Below are 20543 nucleotides of genomic sequence, written 5' to 3'. Positions count from 1 at the left end.
CTTGTTTAGCTAAGACCATGTGGGGGTTCCCATGACAGTTATTGAAGACCATGTAGCGGTTCCCATGACAGTTAGTGAAGACCATGTGGGGGTTTCCATGCCAGTAGGTTAAGACCACGTGGGGGTTCCAGTGGCATTCGATGTAAGACCTTGGAGGGTTTCCATGGCATCCTTATATTTTTATATGCATGGCTTATGTAACTTATATGGCTGATATGGTGTATGTGGTTATGTAGATTATGTAGGGTATGTTATGGGGAACTTACTAAACATTAACTTACAGTTTGTTGGTTGTTTCAGGTACTTCAGGATCTAAGGGAAAGAGCCCGACGTGATGGTGTGACATGCACTCTATGGCGTTTTATTGGGGACACTCTGATATTATGAATAAATTGTTTGATGTTATGGATTTTGAAAACAAATGTGATTGGAATTTATATTTTTATAGAAATGATTCTATTACTTAAAAATGAAAAATTTTATTGGAAATTTGGGTTGTTACATGTTGATCATATACGCGCAACGTACGCCTTGTATGTCCAGCGTACGCACTTGGCTGCTAACCCAATCATTAAGAGCTTAATCATTATGCCCTTAAGTCCATTTTCCAGATCCAAGTCCAAAATGATGTCCTTTGACCAAAAAGTTTCCAACTTTATGGTCTTGCATGGCCATTAAGTGCCCAACGCAAAAGATCCTAACCTCTTAATCCAGTAAGACAACTTAGGCTCCAAAACCTCTGAAAGGGCAACTCAAATGGATTAGAGTAACCCCCACTCATAATACTAAACTTATGGGACCAAAAGAACATAAAATCAAGCCGAAAACAAGATTTAAGTATAAATTCACCAAGTTTAGAACTTTATACCTCCAAGTGATGTCAAATGATGATGTGATTTTGGATCTAAGGTGCTTCACTCCTCTAAGATGGTCTCTACTTCCTTCTTCTTTAAAGGCACAAAACACATATACAAGTTCAAAAATGATCACAATGTATATTAAGGTTTGCAAAAACGTTTTGAAAGGATGAATGCTGATGAAGGGAACCATGTATTAGAGTTAATGAAGAATAAATAGGGTCAAAAACCTAAATATTAGGGTTTGGGACATCACCTTGTACGCCCAACGTACGTGGCTTTGCCCCACAATTCCAAAAATGGATTTTGAAAAAACATGAAAACGAAATAAAAAAGTTAAGCTGTAGAAATAGATTGTGAAGAAAAACATGAAAAAAATAGTAAAAAGGAATTTATGAAATAAAAAACATATAAAAATGAAAGTAAAAAAATAAAGTTGTAAAAACAAATTGTTAAAATCATGTAAAAACGAAACAAAAAATGAAGTTATAAAAAAAGACTTGTTGAAAAAAATTACAAAACCGAATGAACATAAATTCAAAAGTTTAGTACTAATTATAGCTCAAAAAAATTTAGTGAAAAAAAATAAGTTCAACGACCTTAGATAGCAAAAATATATATATATATATATATATATATATATATATATATATATATATATATATATATATATATATATATATATATATATATATATATATATATATATTGAAACCTATTATTTCCGGTCATGGTGACCATTTTAGCGAAAGTTTAAAAGTTAAGTGACAAACCATGTTTTCTTCTCCAATTCCACTTTTGCCAAGATTATATGGAAATGGTTGATCACTTGGTTTTCTTGCCTTCAGGGGCAATCTTCTTCTTGTGAAGAGTTGTTAGATTTACTTAAGACAGATGTCGAAAGTAAGAGGATGCAAAAGTTGCGGTTGCATTAGTTTACACAACTCTTTGGATGATTTGGAAGACACGCAATGATATTATGTTTAGGAATGAGACACGAGCGACTATGCTAACTGTAGATGATATCAATATTAATACCTTTAATTAGATTAAATGTAGATCTAAAAATGACTATATTGATTGAGCTGCTTGGAGCTCATCCCATATCCTAAAGTGTTTCATGTAATTTTATTGGAACTTCTCGTTTGAGTTGTTTCTTGTTTATAATATATCATTTGTCGTTTAAAAAAAATAATATTTTAAAACTTAAAACGAATTAAATGATCAAATAAATACAAAACTAAAAGTTAAAGGACCAAATATAATATCTGAAAAAAAAAATTAAATGACAGATTAAATAAAAACTTTTGCAAGTCAATTATCCTATAATATTATCATGGTATAAAAGTAGGGATGGATAAAAACCGCACCGCAACTAAAAATAACTGAAAAAACCGCAATCGTAACGAAAACCGATGGTATGCTTTTTCTATTTTCCAAAAACCGCAAATTTACGGTGCAGTTAATTTTCAAAAAGCGCACCGCATATATCATAATATTGTATTCATTTTTTTATTAATTATTAACATATTCAAATTGTGAAATCTGACAATTTTAAAGTATTTATTGTTAATTACTAATGATTTGATGTTTTTAAGATATTAATTGTTTGTGATTTAAGTAAATTATCTTAAACTGTTTTTATTATTACAAGTAACATGTTAGAACTATTAAAACCTTTTAAAAAAATATTAATTATTCAAACGAGTCATGCAAAATTATAAATGGTTAATTGCCGTTAAAAACTACATAAAATGACCGCACCAAATCCATGCGGTTAAAAACCGAACCACAAATTAAAATAACTGCACCAATCAATCTTGAAAATGGATTAACCGCATTTGCGGTTAGCAGTGAAGTTTTGACCAATAACCGCATCGAACCGTACTACGCTCATCCCTAAAAGAGGAACGAGTCATTCCCTCCCAACCTACTTCCACATTAGTTTTTTTTTTTTTTTTTTTCATATTTCTCAACCCACAATACATAAAAATCCTATCTTTTTCAACTCACTAAATTAAAAAATAAAATACAAAACATCTTAGGTATAAATCATAAAACACATGATACAAGAGAAAAACGAGAGAAATAATAAAACGGGTTAGTAAAACCAATTAAACAACTCATCATTCTCAACCCTCCAACCCACTCAAGAGGAAGTGGTAATTTGGAGGTACTAGCGTTTAGGCGTAACTCTATTTCTAATTAAGGCTTACATCTTTGTTTTTTTGTATTTTTTTTTTAATCCAATGGATTGAAAATGATATATTTTTCGTAAGTTTTAGGTTGAAAAAAAAAACAAACTGATATGGTAGTAGTTTGAATGGGAATGGGGAAAGGCATATACGAATACGACTAACCCAAAAATAATGATAGACGTAGTGAGAGCGCCAAACATATGTTTTGAAATTGGAATCTCACTCTCCAGTCTCCCCTCACACACACAAACAAACACACGCTCGTGGAGGCGTTGTTCATGAGTTGCTCCGCCATGGTCGATGGATGATCGTAGAGCTTTGATGGCATCCGCTTTCAACTTCAGTTAGTCTCCCTTCTGTGTAATATATGCAACAGAAATGCCTGTGAAATCCGTCCATGGACAGCAGGGAGGAGGATAACCTTCCGGCAGACCACAACCATGATCCCAATCTCTACCGTACATTTAACGCAAGCACGTCTTCTTCTTCATCTTCCTTCAACTCTTCTCCCCCTGACTTCCTCCGCAATGTACAAGCCGCCTTCAAGCGCCATCGTAATCTCTCTCTCTCTCTCTCTCTCTCTCTCTCTCTCTCGCTATTTCTCTTTGGTTTTATAGTTGCAGTTCAAATCTTAGTTATTCGCTTCTCACGAGATTATGAAATTAGGGTTTTGTTTTACCCATGTCCAAATTTCGAGGGCTTCAGCAACTGGTCTAATTTATTAGTAAAAATTAGGGTTTCCTTTGACTTAATTTAGAGATAGAGGACTCACTTCTCGTCCTTCTGTTGCTTGGCTGATACATCAAATTCGCGGTCACCTAGTGGCTGGAAATTTTCAACGGGTCACCAACCTAGGGTTTTCAGTGTCATCTATCCGGATTCTCTTTATTGGTTTATGTTGGGAATTTTATTTGATTTGCAGATCCTTCAACTTAGGGTTTTCTTCACATTGCAGGTATGATGCCTCGGATGAACTTGAACAACTTCCAACCTAGACGATTAGTGGCTCATCGACAGGAAACATTAAATAGCTCAAGCCCAATACTAGATTCCAAAACGGATGAATCTCATCATGTTTCAGCAAAACCATTGGCCAAGAATATGACGACTCTTACCACTTATAATCATGAATCTGCTTCAGTCACACCACCTTCGATTTCAGGCACACCTACCGAAGAAGGGAAATTTAAATCAGTTGATGCTCAGAGATGTCAACCTAGTTTCAACTGTGACTGTAAAAACAAAAATTCTTTTGATTTGCCATGCTTACAATGCAAACAAGTTCTACCAGTTGATGCTCCAAAGAAGGTTCAGTTTGCATTGGAAAATGATGCAAGATCTCATATGGGTTCACTTGCATTGACAGAAATGGAATGTGACACAAATAATCAACTAAATGCCCCAGCTGTTCTCGATCATGATCCTAATCTCCAGAATGTTCATAATTTGGATTCTGATCTTACTTCAAGGCCTAATGATGAAAGAAACTTCCTACAAAGTGACTTTGGACACCACATGACTTCATCTTCAAACCTTGGCTCAACTTGTTGTGCCACAACACTAGTGAATTCAGTTCATGCTCCCATGGTTAATTCAACAATACACAGTTGTCCTGAAAACAAATGTGAGCTTCCTAGAAATCAGCAAGGTAAAGAAACAGGGTCTTCTTCTTCTTCTAGCATGCTTAAAGATCCTCCTCCTGTTTCTGACAAGTCAACCAAGGGGGACCCACTTTCAGTTGATCCTATTGATTTAAAGAATGATGTGAAATCAGCATCTTTGAAGTCTGGAAAGCAGGAAAAGCCTTCTTCAAAGAAAGATGCTTCAGCACCTCGTAAGAGAAATTATGATCCGGATTTGTTTTTTAAGGTTAATGGAAAACTCTATCAAAGGCTTGGAAAGATAGGAAGTGGAGGAAGTAGTGAGGTCCATAAAGTAATTTCTCAAGATTGTACTATCTATGCATTGAAAAAGATAAAGCTTAAAGGTCGTGACTATGCAACTGCATATGGGTTCTGTCAGGAAATTGAATATTTAAACAAACTTAAGGGAAAGGACCATATTATCCAACTCATTGATTATGAGGTACGTGATTTTATTGTAGCATCACTTCCACACAGAAGGCTAAAATTGTCATTTACTCTCATTCATTCATTCAGTCTTGAGTCTTGACTGCTTCTAACATTCATCTTCTTCTTAGGTGACAGATAAGGCTTTGCTGAAGGAAGTGATGAGTGGTTGTATGAGCAATAAAGATGGAAGAGTGAAGGAAGATGGGTGTATATACATGGTACTTGAATATGGTGAAATAGATTTAGCTCACATGCTCTCACACAAATGGAGGGAACTTGACACTTCCAGCTCCACCATTGATGAGAACTGGCTTCGTTTTTATTGGCAGGTTTCTATCAATACCTTCACTCCCTCATCTTCCAGTTTTTACATTTTTCAATTTCTTACAAATGAATAAAAGTACATTGGTATTTGCAGCAAATACTTTTAGCTGTTAAAACCATTCATGAGGAGCGCATTGTGCATTCAGACTTGAAGCCTGCCAACTTTCTCCTTGTAAGAGGCTCCCTCAAACTTATAGATTTTGGTATTGCAAAAGCTATTTTAAGTGACACCACAAACATTCAACGCGATTCTCAGGTTACTCAATCATCTCTCTCTTTATTTTTTACTTAATTAGTCCAGTAAACAAAATATGACAGACATTAACCCTGTTTTTATGTATATAAGGTGGGGACACTAAGTTACATGTCCCCTGAAGCATTCATGTGCAATGAAACAGATGCAAATGGGAACACCATAAAATGCGGTAGACCCTCAGACATTTGGTCACTCGGATGTATCCTTTACCAAATGGTATATGGAAAAACACCATTTGCTGATTACACAACTTTTTGGGCAAAATTCAAAGTCATAACAGATCCAAATCATGAAATCCATTACCAACCACCTCCACCAAATCCATGGCTTCTTGACCTAATCAAGAAGTGCCTCGCGTGGGACCGCAAACAAAGATGGACTATCCCTCAACTCCTTCAACACCCTTTCCTTGTCCCCCCGATTCCGGCTCCGGTGTCCGACCGGAATCTTATTCAGTTGGTTTCCGATTCCTGTCGTGAGGATCGGAATGCGATGTTGATGTGTTCGAGGCTTCAAGAATTGGTGACGGATCCGGTCGGTTTGGGATCGGTTGATGAAAAATGTAAGTTGCTTGATGAAATGTCGAGGCTTTGTATTCAATTGAAGGAGTTGTTAGGTAAACCGGAATCTAATTAGTTGATATGTATGTAAAAGTTTGTATTTTTGTATTGAGCAACAATTTGGTGTTTTAGGTTTGTGATAAAAAGTTTTCTCAAAAAAAAAAAAAAGAAGATATATATGAATTTGAATTATGATAACACCTACTCTATGACATATCTAAAGTTTCAATGAGAAGTCCGACTTTTTTCCGAACAAGTGCGAGTTGATCTTGCATTGCTAAAAACTCATTCCTCATAATCCTTTCGGCATCTTGAATGATTGCCTCGTTTACACCTTCTTGCAATAGTCGTGCTCTTAGCTTTTCTGTAGACACTGTTGTAACACTGCTTATAGGGTTCAACAATTCGCTATTAGACATTCGTGGGAACATCCGCTTCACTGCCTTTAAAGCTTCCATCCATTCCATTTGATCTTCCCGTGTGTGCGCTTTCAAGTGCATCCCTTTTGTTCCCGTAAATATTGAAAATCGTCTATCATCCGATCTACTTTCACAAATAGATGATACCTACACAAAAAATACAGTATAAATATCTTATGTATTTAAAAATATTTGGCTATTATGTATCTACAGGTAAGTTTAAATAAAGCCAACAACGGTTTTATAATCCCAATAAAACCACATGTGCACGCTTGTGAAGTGAGCTATATAACGAATTCTACACCTTAATTTTTGTACCTAACAACCAAAAGTTGAATTTTTCGACAAAAGAATGAATATATGATCAAATGCATCATGCAAATCCTATGATACAACCTTGAGATGAAGTTCACCAAGGGGCTTGCGGTGGTGAGGATTAACATGGCGGGGATTGTGATTATGAGTACCAATGATCCGGCATTCTTTATCGGGTTCTTTGGTGGCAATGGGGCTATGAATCTTGTAGTAGGAAAGCACACCATCTTGTAACACAAACCATCTTGGTCGCCAACGTTTCCCACAGTTTATCCATTTAAGTAATATCCCTGCCACCCTTGTGCCTACCATTGGATTTGGTGGTGGCTCTGCAACATGAGGATGAACATGGTGGTTGTTGATGGCGGAAGAAGGAGGAGGCATGGTTTGTGGCGGGGACATGGCAATGGCAATGGTGGATGGATCATGGATGTTGGTTGGTCGGAGAGAGAATAGAAAGAGAAATGGTGTGCGGTTATTTAGGCGAATTAACAGTTAATCTAAGGATAAGGATAGGTTATATCCACTGTCGCCATTAATGTATTTCTCATATTTATTCGTGGTCATAAATCAATCTTTAATTTTCTCCTTCCTCGTTAATAGTTTTAAAAAAATATCTATGATCTAAGCGAAATTACAAAATAAAAAGAGCTAGATACCATGCAACCTTAAAATATAATTATAATAAAAATAGTATTTATTATTAAATGAGCAACATCTAGATTCAAACAAGCAGCTCACATGCTTGCCACTATACTTACTTTAGTTTTTGTTTATTTTAATTTGTCTAGTGTTTTCTCCTCTAGATAGTGGCCACTTATTAAGTTGTAGTTTCCTCTTTTCTAGTTAGTGGTAGTGTAGTAGCAGCTATCTTTTCTTTCAGTTATGCCTTTTTATGGCTTCCTTTGTAATCCGTTTCTTTTATGTTAATCAGATACACAAGTGTGTGTAACTGTGTGTTTCCTTCTTCATTGCCTTGCTGTGTTCCCTAGTTGTGTACTAGGAAGATTGTCTTTATCAGGTCAACAAAGTGGTGTCAGAGCTTGCGTATCAATGGATGAACTTCAGGTCGTTGGTGGTGTTAAGAAGCTAAACAATCAGAACTATAACACATGGTTTACTTGCATCACGTCATACATGCAAGGGAAAGACCCGTGGGAAGTCGTGAATGGGACTGAAACTAAGCAACCTGAGGCGGAAGACAATAATGGGATCTTACGTAAGTAGAAGATCAAGGCTGGCAAAGCTATGTTTGTTCTAAAAATAACCGTTGAAGAAGATGTACTTGAGCACATCAGAGATGCATCAAACCCAAAGGAAGCATGAGATATCTTATCAACCTTGTTCTCAAAGAAGAATGATACGAAGTTGCAACTTCTTGAGAATGAACTCTTATCTGTTTCCCAGACAGATATGACAATCCCACAGTACTTTCACAAGGTTAAAGCTACATGCAGAAAAATTGTGGAACTTGATCCAGACTCTAAAATCGGTGAAGCAAGGATGAAAAGAATAATCATACATGTGCTAAAACCTGAATTCAGAAGTTTTGTAACAACAATTCAAGGTTGGGCAACTCAACCTTCCCTTGTTGAATTCGAAAATCTATTGGCTGGACAGGAGGCTTTTACGAAACAGATGGGAGGGGTAACTATCAAGGATGATGGAGAAGCTTTGTATGTAGAGAAAGGTAAAGGAAAACAAAGATCTTCAGGAAATCACCGATACAGAAAAGATACAGACAGAAATAAGAATCAAGAAAAAGAAAAGAAGACTTACAAGCATGAGAAAGGAGAGTTAACTGAAGAAAGATCAAAGAACCACCGTCACAATAAACAATTTCCTTACAAGTGTTACAACTGTGGTCAAAAAGGCCATATGGCACATAACTGTAGATTTGAGAAAGTGGAAGAAGGGAATGCTGCAACAGCACAGGAGGAAGAGGTGTGGGACGCAGAAGCGATGTATGCACAAGTTGAAGATGTTGATGATGCACTAGCACTTACAGCAACCACCGAGAACAATCGAAACCGTTTTGAGAAATGGATTGTTGATTCGGGCTGCTCTAATCATATGACAGGGGAACATGAGAAGCTACAAGGTTCAGTAAGTTATGGTGGCAGCAAAGTGGTTGTAATTGCTGATAATTCCAAGCTTCCAATTGCACATGTTGGAGAAGTAGTGTTCTGTCCAGAAGATAACAACAAAGATCTAACACTCGAGAATGTGTACCATGTCCCAGGTATGAAGAAGAACCTTCTTTCAGTCTCACAGTTAGCTTCCACTGGCCATTATGTGTTATTTGGACCGGATGATGTGAAGATTTTTAAAGAATTTGAGACCCCCTCAAAACCCATTTTGAAAGGTAGAAGATCAGATTCTATCTATGTAATGTCAGCAAAATCAGCTTATGTAGAGAAAACAAAAAGACACCAAAATGCAGACTTGTGGCATATGAGGCTGAGCCATGTGAGTTATGATAATCTTGAACTCATGATGAAGAAACAAATGGTTAAGGGCCTTCCAAAACTCGAAGTCAGAAAAGATGTTGTATGTGCCGGATGTCAATTTGGTAAAGCTCATTAGCAACCATTTGGCAGATCAGAGTACAAGTCTCGAGCACCATTAGAACTTGTACACTCCGATGTGTTTGGACCAGTAAAGAAACCTTCTATCAAAGGTATGAAGTACATGGTAACCTTCATAGATGATTTCTCAAGGTATGTTTAGGTGTATTTCATGGCTGAAAAGTCTGAAACATTTGGCAAGTTCAAGGAATTTAAAGCGGAAGCTGAAAGAGAAACAAAACACAAAATCAGCTGCATCCGGTCTGATAATGGAGGGGAGTATCTCGCAACAGAATTCAGTGAGTACTTAAAAACAAATAAGATCAAACGGCAGTTGACTTGTCCAAATACCCCACAACAAAATGGGATATCTTAGATAAAGAATGTAACACCCAAAGTTTGGAAGGTCAAGAAAGGAAAGAAAACCCTAATTTTAAGGGCGACTCGGCGAGTCCAAGGATGAAATCGGCGAGTCCGAGCGGGATCCGGGTCGAGGAGTAAGTGACCGACTCGGCGAGTCGGCCAATGTGACTCGGCGAGTCTGGTCTGAACGAGGAAAACCCTAATCCCGGGAGTTGTATCCTATTTAAAGGGTGTTATGTCCCTCCCTCAGCCCCCATATCATCTTAGAGAACCAGTAAACCCTTGATTTCGTGTGAGCTTCCATCATTTGAGAGAAATAGCTTGGAGGAAGGAAACTTTGGAAAGGAACTTGAAGATCAAGAAGGTTGCTTCAAAGGAGGAGGTGTAGATCCGAGATCTACTTCAGTTGTGTTCATCTTGGAGGTAACAAGCTGCTATCTTCCCTCCTTTACATCTAGATCTACTTTTGTTATAAGATTTGGGGGGTTTTATGGTTGTTTGAGACCTAATTCGAGTTTGGGGCCTAGATATGTTGTTGCCACTTCAGATCTAGTATTGGGATGGTCTAATATGCCATAAAGCATTAAAAGACGAGGAGTTGGTGAAGCCCTTTTGTCCCAAAACCTAGCCCTAGAGTGTTTTGAGCCTAGATCTCTTTAGTTATACGTAAAGTTTGCAACTTTACATGAGGATTGAGCTTTGGGACTATGGATCTATGAGTTGGAACCCCTGCATGACTCAAAAGCCCTCTGCATGTAAAGGGATTTGAATGGACTCGACGAGTCCTTTGTATGGACTCGACGACTAGCATGAAGGTGAGGAGCAACTCGACGAGTGGGATGAACAGCTCGACAAGTCAGATGAAGATTGCCTTGTACTCGGCGACTCTGTTCTTGGACTCGGCGAGTCAGGTTGCGAAACCCCAAACCCTTCGAGTTGAGACTCGAATCAGTGAGTCGGATGGAGACTCGGTGAGTTGGACAGGTCAGGACTCAGAAATCGGTAGACTCGGCGAGTCATGGACCGACTCGAAAAGAAGGATTCTGAAATTATGAACTCGGCGAGTCAGTAGGGTGACTCGGCGAGTAGGGTTGACCTGGAAGGTTGACCTTGACCAGGACTTTGACTTGGACCAGGGTTGACTTGGTTGTCTTTCAGGGGTCAGTTAGACTCAGTGTTGCATTGATATTGGTCGTTCGGGGAGCAAGGGGAGCAGGAGTTCAGTGAGTTGTCAGGCAGCAACTAGTGAGTTCATCAGCAAGTTCAGCCGGTGCATGTGAGTTTCCCTTTTGTGTGAATGGGTCTAAGGCCACAATGCCGGCCCATGTAGTTACGGGTAGAAGACCCGGGGGTTAGCCCTAAGCATAGTATGCTAGTATGATATTCAGGATGAGGTCCAGTAATAGTGGGCGGGTGCCCCAGGATTTGTTTATATGATAGTTTATACTTGTTGTCTGTGTGATACATGTATGTGCCTGGTAGGGAGGTGAGTGTGGGCGAGGTCCCGTATCTCACCAATAGCAGAGTGTGGATGGGGTTCCATATCTTATTAGTAGCAGAACAGGGGCGAGGCCCAAACTAGAAAAGGAGTGAGAGTGGGCTGGGCCCGTATCTCACTACCAGTAGGAGGATGGACGGGTTCCATGACTCATCAGTAGCAGGACAAGGGTGAGGCCCAGGATAGGCGAGGCCTTAGGACAAGATCAGTCATATGAGTTTAGCTTATGTGTTGTGATATTATTTGTTGGCGGGCGGGGCCCTGTGACAAGCGAGGCCTAAGTAAAACAGATCTGTATCCGAGCGGGGCTCGAAGCCAGGCGGGGCCTAGAGCGGCGAGGCCCGAGGTAGGGGGCGAGGCCCAAGATAGCGGGCGTGTCCCAGTATATGCAGTATGTGGTTATGCATGGTATGTGGTAGGGTGGGGAACTCACTAAGCTTCGTGCTTACGGTTTTCGGTTTTGGTTTCAGGTAGTTCCAGTAGCGGAGGGAAGAGCTCGGGGTGATCGCATGGCACACACCATAGATTAGACAATCTGGGAATGTTTACTTTGATAATGAACATGTGTTTTGAAAACGTATACTCGGATTATGTTTTGGAATGATGGCTTTGCTTAAAGTAATGTTTTATTAAAAGAAATTTTCGGTCTTAAATTTTGGGTCGTTACAAGTTGGTATCAGAGCCTTGGTTTGAGGGATTCGGACGTGCTCTCGGGTGTGTCTGAACTCAAACTGAGGAATTGGTATAGAAGTTTTCAAAATGAAAAGACAGTTTTTTAAAAAGAGAGTTTTGAGAAAGAAAACACTTTTAGAAAAGCAAAAAGAATTCAGAAAGAAAAGAACTTTGAATAGAGAAAAGAGGTGTGGTGCATGTAATCAACCGAGCTCAAGTAAGTACCCCAAAATACCCATACAAGTCTATGTTTTGATTATCAGTTAATAGAACAACATGCTAGATTAGGACTGAGGATCTAGGGATGATGCCTTATGTGCCTATTATATGTGCTTTTGATCTGCATGATAGTGCTGATTAGATAGTAGTAAGATAGCCTGTCTAGGTTATGCCTGAGGTAATGAGTTGTGTTGCATGTTAGTTCAGATTCTTGCTATGTGGATATGATTGCTTGAGTATGTTGTGGTTAGATTTTCCCTTTGTCTAAATGTTGTTTGCTTTGTGCACTGTGGGATTCTGATTGATGGGAGTTAGCCATTAGGTGGATACGGTACGTCACATGTGATCAGGGTTGGATAATCTCAGAGTGTTGGATTTGGTCCTATCGCACAACTCTTGTTTGAGTCCAGCCGTTGTAGGAACGAGTCCTCTACTTGAAGGATTATCTGAGCCTCGTCACATGTGATGGTATCCAGGTGATGGCTAATTGGAATCACAAGGAGACCTTCAGCAGCTGAGGGTTGGTTTGAGTTGAGTCAGAGGTTTCCCTAGGGTAAGCCTAGGATGAGGTAGTGCTGGGAGCAGTAGTAGTAGAAAAAGGGACTTGGTGGAGTCGAAGCAGTTCTTGAGGAAAGTACGGATAGATGTGGAAGGTATTATGGGCCCGTACTACTGAAAGCATAGGATCTGTACTCGATTCGGGAAAGGGCGAGACAAGACCGGGAACCTGGTAGTGAGTATGTTTGGTCTGGCAGCAGTGAGGAGTATTCTTATAGTGGTTATGTTATATGTTTCAGCATGGTGACGTTGCGAGAGAGACCAGCGAGCGGATCAGGCGCCGGAGAGGGATCGAGCTCGGGTTCAGGGGGCGAGCAGCTCGAGGAGCGGATGAGAGAGTTGATATCAGCTGAGGTTACGCGCAGTATTCTAGCTCAGACTCCTGTGATCTTTGGCACGGTCAAGGAGGGTATATTGGAGATTTTGGATGAGAGGCTGGGAGCCTTCCGTACTGAGATGATGGCATTGATGGGAGCGCGTACCTTGACATTTCGGGAGTTTAGGGCTTGCGGGGCACCAGATTATCATGGGGCTAGGGACCCCATCGCTAGCAGCAGATGGTTGGCTGATGTTGCCAACGCGTTCCGTATGAGCCGGTGTCCTGAGGAGGACAAGGTCAGACTCGCTTCATGTCTTCTGAAGGACAGAGCGAGGGATTGGTGGGAAGAGATTGGGCATGCCTTGGGTGATGATTCCGCGTTGGACGCGATGACTTGGAGTGATTTCTTAGCTAGGTTCAGGGTGGAGTTTTCGCCAATTATTGAGGTGCAGCAGTTGGCCCGGGAGTTTCTGGATTTGACGCAGACCACTGAGACTATGGCGGAGATCACCGCCAAGTTCAGGGAGAGGGCCCTTCTTGTTCCGCACTATGTCGCGGATGAGGAGATGAAGAAGGCTCGATATCACGAGATGCTGAGGGATGACATCAGGGAGTTCGTGAGCAGGTCCGGTTGTAAGACGCTGGAAGATATGATTTCTCGTGCCAGGGAGAGGGAAATTGATTTGGAACAGATCCGGAAGAGGAAGTCGGATGAGGTTCAGGTAGCCGCGAGTTCGGGCAAAAGGCCCAAGGGATCGAATTCGAGATCGAGGGATTATCAGGACCGCAGTCGATGCGGAAAATGTAGCAGGGCGCACGGGGGCGCGTGCAGGAGTGGTAGTGGTGGTGAGTTTGGCTGCTTCAGGTGCGGTCGGACAGGTCATTTTAGCAGGGATTGTACTGTTACCATCACTCAAGGATCAGACTTGATATGCTTTCACTGCAATCAGCGGGGCCACAAGAAGGCCCAGTGCCCCAATTTCTTTTCAGCAGGACAGATGATGGCACCTGCCGCTGCAACCTTGAGGATCACAGACGGCCGTCAGGGCCGTGCCGAGGCGCCTGCAGTAGGAGGCTGGGCTTTTCAGATGGCTACCTTGGAGACGCGAGCAGCGCCGGACGTTGCAGGTATGCGATTTCCGTTTTCAGTTCTTTTGTTTGTGCATGATGTTATATTGTTATGGTTTCTGCATCATTATCGGTATGAGCATTTCATTTTGAGCGGTTTGATTGTGATCGAGTTATATGCCATCTGCATACCTTGGATATCTGCTTAGTAGTTAAGGGATGGGTTCTATCAAAGAAGGTTACTTAGGGTGCAGTAACTGTAGCATGTCTTGGAGGGACTCGGTATGTCTCGCTAGTTCGGAGCCGTATAAGTTTTAGAAATGGACTAGTTAGATCCCTAGCTATGGTAAGCGTGGGATTCCTTAGCAGATTGATTATGGAATGGTAGCAAGGATTGGGATTTCTCTTCATTGAGCATCGAGGTGTAAGCAGGATCGAAGTGGGGGAGAATCCTCCGAGTGTACAAGGGTAAGAGCACGCAAATCCAGAACGAGTATGCGATTTCTGAGAAGGAAAAGAGGTAGTTCAACATTGGATGGATTGAATAGTTCAGGGTTGGGAGTTTGAGAAACTCCCCATCAGTCCGTGCGTGTAAATGGTAATGGTGAGTATGTGGTTCGGATTCCGGTGAAGGCTCGCCTGTAGGACTCGTGTGAGTCAGAATGGAGATCTTGAGGTCAAATAGCATGGGATGCTTTCGTGTTAGCAGTCAGTGGCAGAAGCAGCATGTAGAGCATGGAAGAGTGGCGGGAGAGCCTCGACTTTCTTCAGCAGCAGTCAGTGGTGGAAAGTGATGTAGACTACGGGGCAGCCGTAGCATTCACTAGCAGTCAGTGGTGGGAAGTGTTGTCAGACTACGGGGCAGCCGTAGCATTCACTAGCAGACGATGGTAAGAGGTGATGTAAGACTGCGGGTAAGCCGTAGCATTCAGTAGTAGCTTCGTTGGCGGAGTCGGGGGGAGGCCCTTATCTCCTAGCATTCAGATAGGGACCAGGAATGGGTAATGGATGAGAATGGTAAGGAGTTTGCCTGTATAGCCTTGAGAGGTGAGACCTTGGGAGAAGCCGTTCTAGGATATATTTGGGTGAGACCCGTATGAGAATAAGCAGTGTAGGTGAGACCTGAGAGCAGGGATGCTCAGTAGTATGGTTGGGTGAGACCCGTGGGGGAGGCCCTTACGAGAGTAGTTAGGCAAGCGAGACTAGAAGGATAGGGGCGGGTGAGACCCGTGGGCGAGGCCCATGAGTTTTAGCAGCACAAGTGGGACCTGGTAGGGATCTTAGTGTCTAGATAGGGGATCGGGGATCCCAGGAAATTGTAGTGCCAGCATGGTAGAATGGACTGATTAGTATAGGTGGTTGAAGTTTCTTCGAATGTCGCTGGGAGTGACTAGTGGTTGTGTTGGGCCAGCGATCGGTGGGAGTCGGTAGTCCAGATATTGATAGGTTGGTAGGGACCAGGGTGGTCTTAGTTCATCCGGAAGCCAAATAAGGAATAGCAAGATTTCTAGTCAGTAGCAGTGCGAGTATGCAGCGTATGGTGGAATTCAATTAGTTGATCGCGGGGGTGCTCGACACCAAAGGATAGTAGAAGGAATGCCTAGTGGATACTGGCGACAATGACCCGTACTCGGAGTAACGGGAGTAATAGATTGGGTGAGGACAGGGTCTTCACAGTGGCAGAGGAGATAGATGGTTATGGAGCATTGCCTTGGGAAGGCAAGGAAATCACGCAAGGAAAGAAGGGTTGAACCCCTATGGGTTTAGTTGCAGTACTCGGAGAGTACCAGAAGAATTGTCGGTTGAGTAAGTTGTGTTTCCAGAATGTTCAGGGTCAGGATGGACCCGAGATTATTATCCGTAAGGATTGACGTTAGTCTGAATGACTGAGCGGAAGGCCAACAAAGGTAGGCAGCTGCTATTAGAATGAATGGTGGGGTATTGAAGGCAGATCACAGGCGGTGGATCATAGCAAACTTCGAGGACGAAGTTTAGTTTAAGTGGGGGAGAGTTGTAACACCCAAAGTTTGGAAGGCCAAGAAAGGAAAGAAAACCCTAATTTTAAGGGCAACTCGGCGAGTCCAATGATGAACTCGGCGAGTCCGAGCGGGATCTGTACTACTGAAAGCATAGGATCCGTACTGGATTATGAGGACACATTTAGCCTAGTGGCTAAGATAACTACAATTAGAGTTTTGCTAGCTTTGGTGGCAAGTAAAAGATGGAATCTATGACAAATGGACGTGAGCAACGCTTTTCTGTATGAAGACTTAGACCATGTGATTCATATGGATCAACCTCATGGTTTTGAGAGTAAAAGTCATCCAAGTTATGTGTGTAAACTTAAGAAAGCCTTGTATGGGCTAAAAGAGTCTCCAAGGGCATGGTTTGGAAAAATGGCTGAATTCCTTGAACATAACGGGTATATAAGTACTCCAGCAGATGCTAGCTTATTTGCGAAGAAGGTTGGAACCAAAGATGACTTGATAATTACAGGTGACTTGGAAGATATGATCAGTCAACTCAAAGAGAATCTGAGCACTCGTTTCCATATGAAGGACTTGGGAAGACTAAGACACTTTCTAGGACTCGAACTAAGTTATGATGATGAAGGCATAGTTTTGCATCAACGAAAGTACTGTACTGATTTGTTGAAGAGGTTTAGAATGTTGGAATGTAAAGCAGCAGTGACACCCATGGATACTAATGCTAAACTGTGTGCACAGTCAGGAAGTAAGATAGAAGATGCAACACTATACAGAAAGATAGTGGGAAGCCTGATTTATCTCACCTTGACGCGACCAGATATATCATTTGCAGTTGGTGTTTTAAGCCGATTTATGCAGAATCCGAGAAAGCCTCATCTTGGAGCTGCATGCAGAGTATTAAGATACATCAAAGCTACCCTGAACTATGGTGTTCAGTTCAAGAAGGAACCTGATTGCAAATTGATGGGCTTTTGTGATGCTGATTATGCTGGTGACTTGAATACAAGAAGGTCAACAACTGGCTATGTATTCATGCTTGGGTCTAGCATCATATCATGGAGTAGCAAATGTCAACCCACTGTGTCTTTGTCCACAACTAAAGCGGAATATAGAGCTACTGCCATGGCAGCTCAAGAGTGTACCTGGCTTGTTCAATTGTTGAAGAATCTAAACCAGGAAGTTGATTACAACATTCCACTTTTATGTGACAATATGTCCTCTATCAAACTAGCTGAGAATCCCACCTTTCATGCTCGCACCAAGCATATTGAAGTTCACTACCACTTCATTAGAGAGAAGGTCTTAATGGGCGAAATAGACTTGCAATATGTGAAGACTACTAAGCAGGTTACATATATCCTAACCAAGAGTCTAGCAAGTGAAAAACTTATTGAATTCAGCAACATGATGGGTATGGTAGAAGTTGATGTTGAGAGGGAATATTAAATGAGCAACATCTAGATTCAAGCAAGCAGCTAACGTGCTTGCCACTATCCTTACTTTAGTTTTTGTTTATTTTAATTTGTCTAGTATTTTCTCCTCTAGATAGTGGCCACTTATTAAGTTGTAGTTTCATGTTTTCTAGTTAGTGGTAGTGTAGTAGCAGCTATCTTTTCTTTCAGTTATGCCTTTTTATGGCTTCCTTTGTAATCCGTTCTTTTATGTTAATCAGATACACAAGTGTGATTAACTGTGTGTTTCCTTCTTCATTAGATACACAAGTGTGATTAACTGTGTGTTTCCTTCTTCATTGCCTTGTTGTGTACTAGGAAGATTGTTTTTATCAGGTCAACATTTATATTTTTAAATTTTTAAAAAATATATATTCAATTGAAGCTTTGAAAATTTAAAAAGATGAATATATAGTGAAGATTATACAAATAAAAGTAATTTATATAGTTTTTTTTCATTATATTCCCCAAAAGCAATGTTAATCATGTACACAATGCAAAGACTCAAACACTTGTGGGGGCAACTACCAAAAACACAAATAACATGCAGTGAATTTCATTGGTTGAGTTTAATAAAACTCGAATGTACAAGTAAACAGGGATAAAAGAGTCATTTTATATTACGACCAATGAGTTGATAACAATATGATCAGCAATCAATATTTTTGACATTTGTGTATTCTCATTATCTTTATGAAATGAGATGGAACTTGGAAGCATAACAATATCTATTATCTAATTGTCTTTACTCAAAGCAGCTGCCAATTTCGTTTGGATGTGGTCGACTGCAGCACGAGGAGAAAATCTAGGAATTATTTCCTGCAACACCACAAACTTCATCAACCACAAATTTCTAATACTGATACAAAATTAAATTAAACCAAAATCTAACTTCATCTTCTTCATCTATGAGTTGCAACCTACAATGTGTCTGATACACTGTGTATCAATGTCAAATCTGTTCTAATGACAAGCTAAAGTTGTTAGCATTATCTTTGGTATCATCTTAAACTACTAATCTCTTCTTCATATATCAGTGCAAATATATCCATGGATCCTTTTGAAGAACCTGTTTTAATAGAAAACCCTTATATGCGTTTAATTAAAACATAAACGACTACTTGTAATCGAAGATGTATCAATTCAGAAGTTGAAAACTTAGCCTGTTAAAGGTGTGGTATCTTTGTATTTAATTAGGGCACAAATCGACTAACCTCGGTGCCATCAGAACGGAGTCTTGCCAAGACCGGGATCTCATACTGATATGCGCTTTCCCATTCAGGATTGCTAGTTATATCCCTAATCTGATACACGATCATAAATGGTAAGACGTAGCTTAAGGATTATTGAAACGGCAATCATGGGGGATTAGAGAGAAAGAGGTATGGTACCAGGTACCTACCTGCAACTCGACGTCATGGAGGGAGTAGGAATCAGGTGAAGGAGAAGAAAGAGAGAAGGCGGAATGAAGCTTTTCTTTGAGGCCATCGCACAAACAGCAGCCAGGCTTGGAGTAAAGTATCAGCTGCTTTCTTGATGCGGATTCGGAGGAGGAAGAGTAACTGCAGGAGGTAACAGAAAAGGTGGTGGGGCTCCCGGATTTGACATTCAGCCTGCGAGTAAAGTTCATCATGGTCGCCGGTAATGTATGTCTTGCTGGTAGCAGTGCAATCGCCGCGGCGGCCATATTTCTTCTGTTTTTTCTACCCTCGTGAAAACGCCCAATTTTCCAATGCTGTTGTTGATAGGGAGAAAAAACTGTCAAAAACGAAAGTCTAAAATAGTCTCAACGCCCCCCAATTCTTGCATATGCTCGTTTTGTACCCACAACTTAACTTTTTTTTTTTTTTCAAGTTCAAAATTAGAAAACAAATGCGACCCCAAATATATACTAGGTTAAGGTTTGAGTTTAACTTGTTATTGAGCTTTATGTATATTCTAACCCGCTATGTTACACAATTGTCTTTTAGTAATGCATATTTTATAATTTTAACCCGTTATGTTACAAAATTGTCTTTTAGTAATCGTCAAGTTTCATGTATATTTTAACGAATTAAACTTATAAAATATTTTTTAGTAATTACCGGTTTGTCTTTCATAAGTACCGATTTCAATTGGATAAAACAATACAACATCCAGTATGACAAAATGTGCACATATAATGTCTATTTGGCTTCCATGTAGATTTTTATAAAATTCAATAGTATGATTATCGTAATAGTTATAGAATCAACGAAATTAAGGTTTTGTTTGTGAAGATGATATAAATTAATAAAAGCTTAAATACAATGACAACAATCACGTGAACACCCAACAACAATCAACCCTTGAAAACCCAAATGCAAATGGGTTTTTATCTTCTTTACAATTTCAACGCTTCAATTAAAAAAAAAAAAACATAATCATTTGTTATAATAATAAGAAGAAATGGTTAAAATCATAATATTCATTTTTTTAAGAAAAATAAAGGACACATTTAAAAAAAATATAAACTATACCTTCTTATTAATAATTTATGTCAACACGTCACAAGGCTTACGTAAAAGATTAATTGTAGAACACTAGTAACACTGTGGGTGTGCTATCGTTTGAAGTTTCACTCCTAACCATTAGGATCCCATTTAGGGCACACAATGTACATGAACAACTTTGTCACTTTGGATTTCATATAGATGTCATATAGGATTGGATAATGTTTTACCCGATTAGAAATCAGTTAGTGGCATAATAGAAATACAAACAATAATTTATTGCACTAACAAATATAATCAAAAGAGAAACTTTATATCACTAATGAATATTATTACACTGTAAGAACTCTTAGATACATAGTTGAAGT

At 40.0% G+C, this 20543-nt stretch overlaps 3 protein-coding genes across 3 annotated transcripts; 1 reads left to right on the top strand and 2 right to left on the bottom strand.

The window, feature by feature from the left end:
* Nucleotides 1-3211: 3211 nt before the first annotated feature.
* PPK1 (putative protein kinase 1) lies at nucleotides 3212-6465 on the top strand. Its single transcript, XM_078960652.1, has 5 exons — nucleotides 3212-3609; nucleotides 4011-5140; nucleotides 5256-5456; nucleotides 5546-5707; nucleotides 5798-6465. The coding sequence occupies exons 1-5, from the start codon at nucleotides 3453-3455 to the stop codon at nucleotides 6341-6343; spliced, it is 2196 nt and encodes a 731-aa protein (XP_078816778.1). The 5' UTR covers nucleotides 3212-3452; the 3' UTR covers nucleotides 6344-6465.
* LOC145001284 (Pleckstrin homology (PH) domain superfamily protein) lies at nucleotides 6349-7512 on the bottom strand. Its single transcript, XM_078960653.1, has 2 exons — nucleotides 7083-7512; nucleotides 6349-6833 (listed from the first exon to the last, which is right to left on the bottom strand). The coding sequence occupies exons 1-2, from the start codon at nucleotides 7401-7403 to the stop codon at nucleotides 6474-6476; spliced, it is 681 nt and encodes a 226-aa protein (XP_078816779.1). The 5' UTR covers nucleotides 7404-7512; the 3' UTR covers nucleotides 6349-6473.
* A 10790-nt stretch (nucleotides 7513-18302) lies between these two features.
* Nucleotides 18303-19470, bottom strand: LOC144999928 (Thioredoxin superfamily protein). Its single transcript, XM_078959076.1, has 3 exons — nucleotides 19107-19470; nucleotides 18919-19008; nucleotides 18303-18523 (listed from the first exon to the last, which is right to left on the bottom strand). Exons 1-3 carry the CDS (start codon nucleotides 19389-19391, stop codon nucleotides 18440-18442), a joined length of 459 nt encoding a protein of 152 aa, XP_078815202.1. The 5' UTR covers nucleotides 19392-19470; the 3' UTR covers nucleotides 18303-18439.
* Nucleotides 19471-20543: the final 1073 nt, after the last annotated feature.

Source organism: Lactuca saligna, chromosome 6 (assembly GCF_052625555.1).
Source record: "Lactuca saligna cultivar CGN05327 chromosome 6, ASM5262555v1, whole genome shotgun sequence".
Taxonomy (NCBI): domain Eukaryota; kingdom Viridiplantae; phylum Streptophyta; class Magnoliopsida; order Asterales; family Asteraceae; genus Lactuca; species Lactuca saligna.
Note: the sequence above shows the minus strand (reverse complement) of the source record. Positions and strands in the feature narration are given on the sequence as shown.

Excerpts from the sequence above, each read along its gene's own strand:
- LOC145001284 (XM_078960653.1), bottom strand. The coding sequence starts at position 7,403 with ATGTCCCCGCCACAAACCATGCCTCCTCCTTCTTCCGCCATCAACAAC. Across the intron at positions 6,834-7,082 it reads TTGGTGAACTTCATCTCAAG|GTATCATCTATTTGTGAAAG; the intron begins GTTGTATCATAG and ends TTTTTTGTGTAG.
- LOC144999928 (XM_078959076.1), bottom strand. The coding sequence starts at position 19,391 with ATGGCCGCCGCGGCGATTGCACTGCTACCAGCAAGACATACATTACCG. Across the intron at positions 19,009-19,106 it reads TCCATGACGTCGAGTTGCAG|ATTAGGGATATAACTAGCAA; the intron begins GTAGGTACCTGG and ends ATCGTGTATCAG. Across the intron at positions 18,524-18,918 it reads TCCGTTCTGATGGCACCGAG|GAAATAATTCCTAGATTTTC; the intron begins GTTAGTCGATTT and ends GTGGTGTTGCAG.
- PPK1 (XM_078960652.1), top strand. The coding sequence starts at position 3,453 with ATGGACAGCAGGGAGGAGGATAACCTTCCGGCAGACCACAACCATGAT. Across the intron at positions 3,610-4,010 it reads AGCCGCCTTCAAGCGCCATC|GTATGATGCCTCGGATGAAC; the intron begins GTAATCTCTCTC and ends TTCACATTGCAG. Across the intron at positions 5,457-5,545 it reads GGCTTCGTTTTTATTGGCAG|CAAATACTTTTAGCTGTTAA; the intron begins GTTTCTATCAAT and ends TGGTATTTGCAG.